General features: G+C 42.2%; 1 protein-coding gene across 1 annotated transcript in view; it reads right to left on the bottom strand.

The window, feature by feature from the left end:
• Window positions 1-9,763: 9,763 nt before the first annotated feature.
• F5 (coagulation factor V) overlaps window positions 9,764-12,524 on the bottom strand; it is a 31,901-nt gene continuing 29,140 nt past the window's right edge. The window contains 2 exon segments of the mRNA XM_005151604.3: window positions 9,764-11,308; window positions 12,118-12,300. Of these exon segments, the coding sequence (XP_005151661.3) occupies window positions 11,120-11,308; window positions 12,118-12,300 (372 nt within the window). The 3' untranslated portion in view covers window positions 9,764-11,119.

Genomic DNA, 12,524 nt, shown 5'->3' with positions numbered 1-12,524 from the left:
GCAAGAGCTTCTTTCTCTTTTCCTACAGCTTGTTCTCCAAATGAGCTGATGCCACAGAATGTTCACACCAGGGGTCAGGCCTTCCACTTGCGTGAACGGTGGCAGATCCTGCTGCCGAGCTGGGGTCCGTGCTCATGGAAACAAAAGTCTCCGGAAGGCATCTAGCTAATACACACTTGGGAGAGCAAGAACAGGCTCCTCTCAGCCCCAGAACAGATTCCTTCAACTGCAGAATTTAATTGCACTCACTATCATCACAGCTTAATAAACAAAGCTACAAAGGGGTTTAGGACCATAGAATTACTCAGCTGTCTGTAAAGCACAGCTAAACATTTTGTTCCTGTATCATCTGACATCAGTGATCTGCTGCTTTCTGGCTATGTTCTGCGTCTAGCAAAATTGTCTTGCAGTTTTTCTCAGGGCGTTGCTCCTCAGCATCTCCATATCCTTTTTTTGTCTGCAGTTTTATTAGGAAAAAAAAAAGAAAAAACAAAACAAAAAAAGACAATTGCCTTTTTACCACACTTTAGTATTGAGCAAAACTCTAAAGAGTCAGCTCCTGCTAATACTTTGTCATCCACCTCAGCCATTTACAAGGAATTGATGATCTCTTAAAATAGCATGGTTAGAGTGAAATGAGCCGAAACAATGACGATAAACAAGTTGCCATGGGGAAGTGAACAGAATCGCACAGTGCCCTCTCACTTAGCTCTTAGCAGATCCTCTCTTCTGCTGGCATGTAGCTCAGAAGCAGGGAATAAAAGGCTATGTATGGCCGACTAGCATGAGATGCAGTGCATTGTTTTACCAGTCTGGGTCATCAGTTCACACCCAGCAGAGCTGGGAGGAGAGAGTCCCCATGGCATGCCCTGCCTGGGGGCAGCAGTTCCCACAACTTTGAGGATCTGATGCATACCCTAACCTTACCTGCTCCTTTTCTTTCTGAACAAGCACACATCTTTTTCAGTGGAAAAAAAGGAGTAATAGAAAGTTAAAGATAGAGGAATAGATAAAAAAAAATCTTCCCCTTCAACTGCAACTTTTTTTTTTTTAATTCCAAACCCAAAATAACCAGCTATTACAATTTATGTTAGCATCAAACAATGACTGGTTTCATTCCCAAACTATGTGTTTGTTCATATCTAGCATCCCAGACGGGTGATATGAAGAGTGTTTCGAAAATCACAACCTTCCACACAGGATGAAGCTACTTTCTGGAGAAAATAATTCTCTTACCAGAAAGATTTGAGCAGTGTGAGTGGTTGCTGGTATTCTGAACACTTCCACATAAATAATATTACATGGAAATAATTATCGCATCTTTCAAGACCATAACAGTCAGTGCAAGCCTGCCACAGTTACCCCTTGTTGTACACATGTGATCTGAACTGATTGATGCTGCAGCATGGGTGCACTGTGTGGTGGCTGCTCTTTACAGATGCAACTCAGGCTTCTACATCTCCTGAACATTTCCAGTGAATAATGTTTTATAGCATAGCTTATGCAGTAGTATTGAGCAAAACCCTTCTGTGCTGGGTTACTCCACCACTCAGGACTGCCTTCAGAGCATATGAGTTTCCTCAAACAACCTCTTTATCAGAAGCCTCACCTTTGTACCACTCAGGGCTGTTGTACACTATAAGGCTTTCTTGCTGCAGAGGGGACATGCCAGCTGTATTTTCCTGCTCCTCTGTTGCACAAAGGAATTCTGAAATTTGCTTGTACTTGCTCAGAACTCTTCAGATTTTCAGCTCAATCTCAAAAACTGGTGCTGGCACTTTGGAAGAATCATGGCAAGTCCTTCAGCAGTTGCTGCTTTCCTTAGTATTAATGACTAAGAATCCCTTTTGTCTGAATCTAGGGTTGAATCACCCCTAGAAGATACTTGATTCAGCATGAGATCCAGGCAACTCATCTAAATGACATCAGTCTTGGAGTTAACATTTAAGATCACATCTTCTCCACACCATAAGTTCTAATAGGTTTTGCCCAACAATGCACCAGAGAGGAGTATTGTTAACCAGTTCTGGCCTGAAGTTTATTGTGGAGGAATTTATAAAGTAGATGTGCAAGAAAAGTTCATGCCAAGTTGTTTGGTGAAAGCTTCTGTAAGTTAAAAACTTTCTACACACTCAGGAAGCTGTTCTTCAGGGAGCTCTCTCAGTATGTGAGAGCACTAAGATGGTACCAATACTTTAGAAACTCTCCAGAAGAAAGGAGTAGACCAGATTCTGTTTTGTTAAGCACAGGAGGAACAAAGACACACAAATGTGAGAAAAGGCAACAACTGATTAATTAGTTTTTATGATTTTGGAAATTCTAATTCATTTTGGGAAGTAGACTATTAACCAGTATATATTAACTAGTATAGATGTTGGAATGAAACAGAAGTAGCAAGAACAAGAAAAGCCAAAATATTTCTGAAATTAAGCACAGCTAGATTACAACAAAGCCTACAGATTGTAGCCATCTGTAAAAACAGAAGATTGGATACAGCCTTTAAGGTCTGTGTCTTCTTGTTCCCTCCTGCGTAAACCCTTAATAATTTAGAGGCTCTGAACAGGAGACTTACAAATCTTACACAGCCATGAAGGGCTGATTTAAAAGCTCCAGCACTGATTCCTTTGTTCAGATAGTATACCTTTATTTCCGTTACTTCCTATTCTCCAAGTGTTTGTTAGTTCCAGACTTTGTCCAGACAGATGTTACATGTTGAGTAAATAAGAGCCTGAATTCAAGTGGATAGCGCTGTCCTGCAAGCACTGAGCATGCAATTTCCTGGCATCAAAACCAATGGATCAAGGAGGAAAGAGTACAGTGTTTTTCATATCAGGACCTCAAACAGTAATCACTGTTTCAAAAAAAGCCTTAAGGACAACAGAATTGACTCAGCTTCTCAATTCCTTCTTCTTAATTCCTTTAAAATTCCTTTCCTTTTTCAAAAAATAAAGATGTATAAATTCTGCTAGGATATTCTTTGAATGCCACAACTTGGCTTTTGGAGCCATTCCAGCTTTTTGAGAGCAAGAAAACTCTCAGGGGTAAGTTGTAATTTTATATTTTAGAGAGGCGAAGGAAGGGTCAGCAGTCCTTATCATAAATACATTGCTATAATCTGATCAAGTGTCTTTGTCTGTCAGAAAAGGTCCCTTGCTAAAAGAATGCAACAGCTGTTCTCCGTAGCATGGACATATTTTCTGCTTCTGTCTTATTATGCACAACCTGAAGTCCAAGATACTTTGGTACTCTAGTTCAACACAAATTCATCTTTTTAATTTGCTCAAGCTTCATTATTTTTATCAGTAGTTCGTGCCTTGAACTACTACTTGGCACTGCCTTCATCACTTCTACTTCCACACATGCTAGATCTTGCGTTCAACAAGACTGGTAAACCATGTATGTCCTGAAAGCTGTGCATGGAGGGAAGAAAGCAGCATTACAGTTTACTGGAACACAGCTAACAGAGGAGCCAGAGTAAAATCCAAACTAAGACCGGCAGAGACCTTATGACAAAGAGCAGCCATCTCTCCAAAGCATGGAAGTCCCTAGGAGGCAGGTTGCAGTTGCAAACCTCTGGCAGAGAACTTCCCTTATGCCCTGCACACCATGGCAGGCTCTGCATTTGGCACAATGCAAGTGGAAGCACACAGCTGCTGGAAATAAGGCATTTGTGGAATCACTTGCCACAGGGTATCAGATTAACTCTTGGTCTAAGATGGATCACATTGTAGAGCATTATACATTTCCATTAGGAACATTTTCCAAAGATTTTGCAGTCAACTACATGGGAAGAAATGGAAAAGTTGCTTAAGTCTGCGACAGATAGGCACTCTGTTGGACAGATTTTCATGGAAAGTGCATAACAGAGTACAATAGTGATGTTACAAAGAAAAGCAAGTGGTGGATCAAGTAGACTTAGAATAAACATATAGCTTATTTTTATTAAATGAGAAGCACATAGGTTGTTCTGCATTACTTGGGATTGTGTAACAGACGTGCCTACAATCCCTGAGAATGACCCCATGGCCTGTTTAGGAGAGCACTGTACAAACAATTAAGGAGGTGAAGTCACTGCCTGGAGGAGATTATTGTAATTATCCATGATGCACATACTGGGTGTAACAAACAAATGGAGAACAGGACACAGTAATGATAGGAAGGTGCAGGTGGATAAACTGCTTATGATGTACAGGTAGCACAAATAAACATAATAAAGCAAAACACAGGAGTGGGAGCAAGAGGAGGAATATATAACACTGATTAAGTGAAATGATTGACTTACATAAAACGTCAGTTGGTCACCCCAGGACAACATTGCATCTCTTTTCTATGGTGCTAAATAGTAACCTATTAATAACCAGTTTTCCCTAGCACGTGTATGAGCACAGCTTTCACCTTCCTCCCTCAAGTATGTGCCCAAAAAAATCTTTTCTCATCACAAAAGGCACCTCTTGAGCACCTAATTCAGGGATGCTGGGGGGGGGGGGGGGGGGGGGGCTCAAAAGATTGGGCATTTGTCAGATTTCCGCTTAATGCTTTTTCTTTAGCATTCTCCTGGCACTTCACATGGGTATGCATTTGCCATGCATGCTCACTGATGTGCCTAATATGCAAAGTACTCCAGATTCACCTTTGCATTTATGTTGATGCACAGCTTAGGTTTCTGAGAGAGTGAACACAGAACATGATCTGCATTCATTTTAATCCATGGATAATATGCTGCTTTATGTCTCCATTATCCTTTGCTGTGCCTGTGGTGTGGAGGGTATCACCCAATTTGCAGTTTCTGAAAACCTTAGTGAAGGTGAGTAGTCTCAGCTTCCAGCTACAGGCATTATGGTTGGAACTACCAGCAGAAAACCTGGCAAAACCAGAGGTTAGTTTTACTCTGTAAGTAAGAGTTATGTGCACTGATTCATATAGGCCTGCCTGAATCACCTTTAGACTTTACAGGGCGGTCTGTACAAACCTGTCTGAATACTGGACTAACATGTCAGGGTCTGAAGACACTACTGTGGTGCTGCTATCAGTAACTAGAGTGGCTCAATTGTCTTTACGTATACTTCCACCTCCTTTCCAGTTCAAGTGCAGACACAACCAGTTCCACAGCTTCTGCATGAAGGAGTACAGCCACCACCTCTGGAAAGAAAAGGAAACACTTAGTGGCTCCTCGTGAGTAAAGCATAAAGACTTCATGTGCAGGCATCCATATGCTTATTGTCATCTGCAGCTGGTCAGCTTTGGGCACCCTGAAGCCTCCAGAAGCTGGAATGAGCATTAGGGGGCAGCAACTCCTTTATAACACTGTTCGAAGCTAAAATCAGTTAACTTTGGACCTCTGGAGCAAAAAGCCCATGTGCAGGCATTCACCCAGATTTCTGAGTGAAGAAATTATGGGCCAGACTGGAACACTCTGAACTTTGGCATATTTCTCCCTCAGTCCAAAAGAGCTTGTGTTTGCTAACCTTCATGCTGTTACACGCACCTTTGCTCTTCACTTTGAGAAAACTGCAGGAATTCTTGTTGCGCTCTCATACACAGGATTTCATCCCAGCGTGTAAAAGGATGTGCAGGACTGACTATTTTAACTAAAAATTTCCACAAGCCTTAGCAGATTTAATCTAAGGTGGCTGCTTCATAAGTTGATAGAAGTTCTTTGTTTTCTACTCACCTGCAAGCTCATCAAACATGACGTGCCTTTCATCTGGCAGATCAAGCACAGATATGTTTTCACATCTTCCTTGCTGTAAACATGGACCAAGAATTCCTCCTCCTCCTCCTCCTCCCCCAGTTGCATTTGGAAATACATCGTGTGCCTGTTCTGGCTGGGATAGAGTTAATTTCTTCATAGCAGCCTGTACAGTGCCATGCTTTGGATTTGTGATTAAATCTGTTGATAACACACCAATGTTTTAGCTGATGCTGAAAAGTGTTTGCACAGCATCAAGGTCTGGTCTTTTTCCCATCCTGCCCTGCCAGTGAGCAGGCTGGGGGTGCACAAGAGGCTGGGAGGGGACACAGCCAGGACAGCAGACCCCAGGAATATCCCAGACCGCATGAGATCATGCTCAGTGAAAAATGCTGAGGGAAAGGGGGAGGAAGGACAGATGTTCAAAGTTATGTTGTTTGTCTTCCAAAATTAGGTGTACCTAGGCCCTGCTGACCAGGAAGTGACTTAACATCTGCCTGCTGGTGGGAAATGGTGAATGAACTCCTTATTCTGCTTTGCTCCTGTCCTGGGTTCAGCAGTAGCAGTCATTTTTCTCCTTAGTAGCTGGTGCAGTGCTGTGGTTTTTACTTTCAGCCTGGGAACAGCGCTGATAACGCTGATATTTTTAGTTGCTGCTCAGTAATGTTTAGTCTGAACAAGGACTTCCTGAGTCTCATGCTCTGCCAGGGAGGAGGGGAAGCTGGGAGGAAGCAGAGACAGAACACCTGACACAAACTAACCAAAGAGGTACTCCATACCACACCACGTCATGCCCAATATATAAACTGGGGGCAGTTACCCAGAAGTGCAAGATCACTGCTTGGTCAGACTGGGTATCGGTTGGTGGGTGGTGAGCGGTTGTATTCTCTCCCCTTATTATTTCCCTTACCATTATTATTATTGGTGGTAGCAGTAGTGGTTTGTGTTACACTTTAGTTACTGGACTGTTCTTATCTCAACCCCTGGGAGCTACATTCTTTCAATTCTCCTCCCCATCCCTCCTGACTGAAGTTTAAATCATTACAGTTATTTTTGGTGCTCAATGTGGGGCACAAAGGGTTGAGATAATGACACATCTGACTGCAATGTGTCTAATCCTATTTGTGATAAGCATTTATTGTTTTGGATTAACAGTTACCCGTCACAATGCTGCTTTATTGGCTCTCAAAGTTGTTGCTCTTGATCTCACAGTTTCAGCATGCTGTACCTTACTTACAGCTGGTATTTGCTGTGTTAGTGTTCATCGGCTGGGGGCCTTGGGCTAAGGTTCTTGTTTCATTGTACTTTATGGTAATGACTTGTAATACAATAGACTCTTTGATCATGAAACTGATCTGACTTGTGTTTCCAGTGTGGTCACCACCCCTATACTTTGGGAGGTATATAATAGAGGTGTTTAGCAATTACACATCTTTTTTCCCCTCCTCGGGTGATCAGCCTAAAAGGGAGACATTCCCACACACCATAGTGACAAGTACAGCAGCTACTCAAACTCCAACCAGAGCAGATAGTGCAGCTACTTCAGCTCCAAGCACAGCAGCTACACCAGCCCCAGTGACAAGTACAGCAGCATCATCTGAGAGTTCTGAAGGTCTTGAATGGCTTTTGGATACCCTTGAGACCTGCCTGCTGATTGTGATGGGGATCATCATGTTGGCACACATACAGAGTGTGCTTTACCCACGACCATTTTGTCTGATCTCAGGAGTTAAGCAGAGTCAGGTTTGGGTCTTGTTTGTGGTTAGACGACGATATAGGAGGACCAAGAGATTTTCCCCAAGGCCGGTCAGTCATGAGTGTCAGGGTGTGTGGCACAGTATGGGCAAGCATCTGGTCCACTGGGTCCCCCCAGTGCTTTGGAAGCATCGGAGATGGAAGACAGATGTATAGAGTCACCAACGACAAGTTGCAGAAACTGCTGAAGGGGAGGGTGAATAATTTTGAGCCTGGTGGACCCATGAAAGTTCAGGCCACCAGGGCAGAAATTCAACCTAGAGATGGACTCATGATTGACGGGTGGACTTAAGAATAGACACTATTGCCCAGGTTATGCACAGGTGTGAACACTGCACACAGCCTCTCCTGCTCTGAAAGACTATTACAAGAGATGGAGCCTGACATTGTGGACTGGATGGACTCAGCAGCTTTATAGGGACTGGTCTGTGCACTAAGGAATGATCTCTCTCTCTCTGTGGATGTATGTATTTGCATATATATAATATGATAAGAGTGATGGTATATTGAAAATGTGGAATCTGAGCATGACGTGAAAGGTATGGAATAAGGGGTGGATAGTGTCCTGGGTTCAGCAGTAGCAGTCATTTTTCTCCTTCTTAGTGGCTGGTGCAATGCTGTATTTTTGACTTTCAGCCTGGGAACAGCGCTGATAACACTGATATTTTTAGTTGCTGCTCAGTAATGTTTAGTCTGACCAAGGACTTCCTGAGTCTCATGCTCTGCCAGGGAGGAGGGAAAGCTGGGAGGAAGCAGAGACAGGACACCTGACACAAACTAGCCAAAGGGGTATTCCATACCACACCACATCATGCCCAGGATGTAAAACTGGGGGCAGTTACCCAGAAGGGTTAGATCACTGCTTGGTCAGACTGGGTATCGGTTGGTGGGTGGTGAGCGGTTGTATTCTCTCCCCTTGTTATTTCCCTTACCATTATTATCATTGGTGGTAGCAGTAGTGGTTTGTGTTACACCTTAGTTACTGGACTGTTCTTATCTCAACCCATGGGAGTTACATTCTTTTGATTCTCTTCCCCATCCCTCTGGGAGCAGGGGGGGAGGGGAAGGGGGACTGAGAGAGCAGCTGCATGGCTGACTGAGTTTAAACCACAACAGTTCCACTTACTGAACTGCCTTTCTATCAACCCCAAGTTTTCCTTGCTTTTACCCTTCTAATTCTCTCCCCCAGGCTGCCAGCACTCAGGCATTTGCTCCCTCAAGAGTGAGCAAGTGCCTGAGTGGGGCCTTAGCTGCCACCTGTAGCAACCCACCACAGTCCTTTATGGTATTCAGTATGGGGCAAGAGGATGTCAAGATATTAACATGTGATGAGAATGCGCTAGGTAGAATTTACAGCTGTTGTTAACAGGCAGGGTCCTGTGCTTGCTTGCCTGTCTATTAGAGTTTGGTGCTCATTGGTGGCTGCCATGGACTTTTGCTGTTTGTTGCAGCACTTATCATCTTACTCCACTGTGCCAGGGAACATTTTGTTAATAGCAATGTCCACGTGCCTGGGCTGGCACAGGGTCCAGGCACTGCTGCTCTTCCTGTGCTGCTATACTGAACATGCTGGAGCACCAGTGTTACAGGCTTAATTTTCATTCTAGCAACCCACAGAGTGCTGTGTTTTGTATTTATGACTAAACCAGTATTCACAATACATGAGTGTTTTAGCTGTTACTGAACAGGGTTTGCACAGGGTCAAGGCCATTTTCCCTCTCTGCCCTGCCAGTGATTTAGCTGGGGGTGGACAAGAGGATGAGGAGGGGAGACAACTGGGACAGCTGACCACAGCTAACCACAGTCCTATCCATCATAGCAAGAAGTAGCAGAATCTCCAACTTGTAAAATCAATGCAGATGTACTGAGTCATGCTCCTGTAATCAATTTTGCATTTGTTCAGTTTCACATAGAATCTTACATAAATAAAGAACTCATTATTTAGAGCCTTTAAGATCACAGCCTTCTTAAACATAGATGATTTATTGCACAAAATCCTGGTTCTGCTGAAAAGTTAGCATCTTACCTGCATTCTGGGGTAAAACCTGACTTCAAAGTTTACACTTTTTATTCTTATAGTAAACATGGCTTCTAGTGCAATTTCATGGCTGCATCAAATAAAAATAAAGTAAGGCCCATTACAAAATATGAAGAAACTGATATTTTAAGATGAAGCAATTATTCATAAAGTTCTACCATTGAAATAAATCTTGATTAGCTATGAAAATCCCCATGGAGCTGAACATTTTACTCTCATGATGCAGAATTTCACTAATTACTGCCAAAGAGCACTGTCAAGGCAAATATCCAATGTCCATGTTTTCCATGCTACAATATTATCTTTATTTACCAGTGAAACAGTTTGCAACATAATAAAAAAAGAGAAAATATTTGTTTAGCTTTTATACTTTTTTCACTCTCATTCTGTGCCTTCATTTTGAAATGCATGGTCTGTAAGATACAAGAACTGAAAAACTACTGAACTAACTTGGATAAAACCAAATGAGGTTCAAAGGCAAACATCTCTGAAAAATCCACCCTGCTGAGTGGTACCCAGTGTGGTAAGTGGAAGTTCTGCAACTAAAAAATTTACAGGATGGAAGCCATAAACACTACTGAAAGCTTAGCTAAAACTTGCTGGAATAATGAGTTCACGGACTGTGTGTATATATTTTAACTAGATGTAGCCATTCTGGAAAAAAAATCTACATGTGCTCTATGTATAAGAGTAGCTCTATTACTGAAAACACTGTTAAGAGTTAAATGGTGAAGAAGGTGCAGGTGTTGCTATTACCCAGCTTCATCCAACCCTCCTCTGCCACCACCAGGTGGTATTCTCACTGAACAGCTACAGTTCTCAATGTATCCTATTGGAGGGAGCTCCCCCTCCCCGTGGTCTAAAGGTTTGCACGGGATAGTGTCAGGAGCTCTGGATTCTCACTTTGGTTCTACTGTTGTCATTCCATGACCTGCCAGGTTAAATCACTTTCCTTCCTATTTCCAGGAAAGAAAGATACCACTGTCTCCCCTTCCCCTTGCAAGGGCACTAAAGATGAAATACATGAAATCCACACCATTTCAGGTGTGCCTGGGTATGTAAGAACCAAATCAGTAATGTGAACCACATTCTCCAAGGGCCTGCACACACCTCAATGCTGGGATGCATTCTACTTTTGGGACAGTGTAGATGAAAGAGGTGTGGAGGCGAGGCCACCTCTACAATCATTTCTTACCAAGGCATTGCTGGAATGCAGCACCACAGCCCCATATCTGCACTAGTTTTCCCTCTCAGCCCTATGTACAGAGAACATCTAACTGTTGTAAGCTTTCTATTCCTCCTCTCTGCTGCAGAAGCATTACAAAATTGAGATAATCAGGACTCAGGATTAAGGCCAGAGTCTCCACCCCTAGGGATTTAGAACTTTAAGTAAAAAGTAAAACAGCACGTTAGAATGAAGAAATGATAATAGAAATGAGAAGGGACTGCTGTTTCTTCCCAGAGAAGAGAAATGGTTTTCCAAAGTGTGTATTTGTAGGAACAAAAATTCTGCCAGAGAAATCTCTCATAATTCTTGCTGGCAAAACAATGTCCTTTGATGAAGCACGCATCCAAACTAAGTAAGATTGCTTTAAGGGTTTTAAAAAGCCTCGTTCTGCATGATGATTGCTGAAGGATTAAGAGCTCCCAGAGCCATCAGTCCTTTTCACAGTCAGATCCCCACCAAAATCACAGCCATAGAGTTCTACCCGAAGAGCAATACTATTATACCACGTTCTTGGAACAATGCGGATAAACCTGGATAGAATGGGTGGGTTAAAGAAATGCTTGACATGTCCATTGCTGTTTTCATTACCCAAGAAAACCTGAAAATTAACACACAATTAGTTAAAAGGCAGCACTTGAAAAAGAAAAAACACAACAAAACTAAAAAAACCCAAACAAACACCAAAACAAAACCCAAATTTCATTTTAAAATGGTTCCAAGCTGTTGCATTAACCACCCAGGGAACATGGACCAACTCGTTTCTGATTTTACATGATATCACATCCAGCCTCTTCCTAAAATGCTAGTTGAAAAGTAGTTCAGGCCAGCAATATCTGAGTCTGAATAAATTAGCCTCTGTTTCCACCCACACCACATTTTCCATTCTAACTTGGCTAAACCAAAACAAAACAATCTTCCCTTGTTTTACTTTGTCAATAGCCCTTGTGGGTTAGGTTAGTGTAGTAAAGTGATAAGGGCAACAACGTTAAGTACTGTGTCCACTCTAGACAGCTGGAGCTGTCCAGCTCTGTCCAGCAAAACTGCTCACTAACATTAATTTAATTTATAAAATCAAGGCAGAAATAAAACAGCTGAAAAGATGCCCCAGGAAATCTGTTGTTCATTCAAATTAAATGTCCTCCTTTACAAATAACATTAGTTCCTTTTATCACAATGTTGACTTCATACTCTACAGATTTGGCATTCTTCCCTGTTACTGGTATTAATTACTATGGCTAAAATCAGATGGATATTATGACATTATTTGCAGTAACCCCAGATCCCTAACATTATAAAAGCCTCTGAGAATTTCTCTTCAGCTCTTTAGCGTACTCTGCCTTTGAGCCTTGACTGTGGTCAGCATCTAAATCCAAGCAATGATACAATTGCCAGAGCTGAGAATGATACCTTTGCCACTGAGCTTGAACCATCCATATAGGATTTCCACTCTGAGCCTTGGTCGCTGTATAGGATAATATAGGTTTTCACAAAGTTTTCAGCAGACATGTACTTGACCCCCTGGGTAGCGATTGCAGTTATCTTCTTAACTGTGAGGAGATCAATTTGCAGCCACTGTTGGTTGTTGTTCAACTATAATTAATAAAAAGAGTTGTCTATTAGCAAACATGTCTATGTCTGTATTTGCCTAAGTGAAAAATCCTGCTTAAAGATAGTTAAAACTGCATCAAAACTGTATCAAAGAAGTGCACAAGAGTAAAGTTGAGGCAAGAGTCACAAACATTCTTCATGGCCCATGCAATTAAATTCTTCACTGCAGGTAATGTCTTGGTGTCTTAAGATTTCCACATTATATT

This window comes from Melopsittacus undulatus, chromosome 2 (genome assembly GCF_012275295.1).
Source record: "Melopsittacus undulatus isolate bMelUnd1 chromosome 2, bMelUnd1.mat.Z, whole genome shotgun sequence".
Lineage (NCBI taxonomy): Eukaryota > Metazoa > Chordata > Aves > Psittaciformes > Psittaculidae > Melopsittacus > Melopsittacus undulatus.
This window is presented reverse-complemented; position numbering and strand designations above follow the sequence as displayed.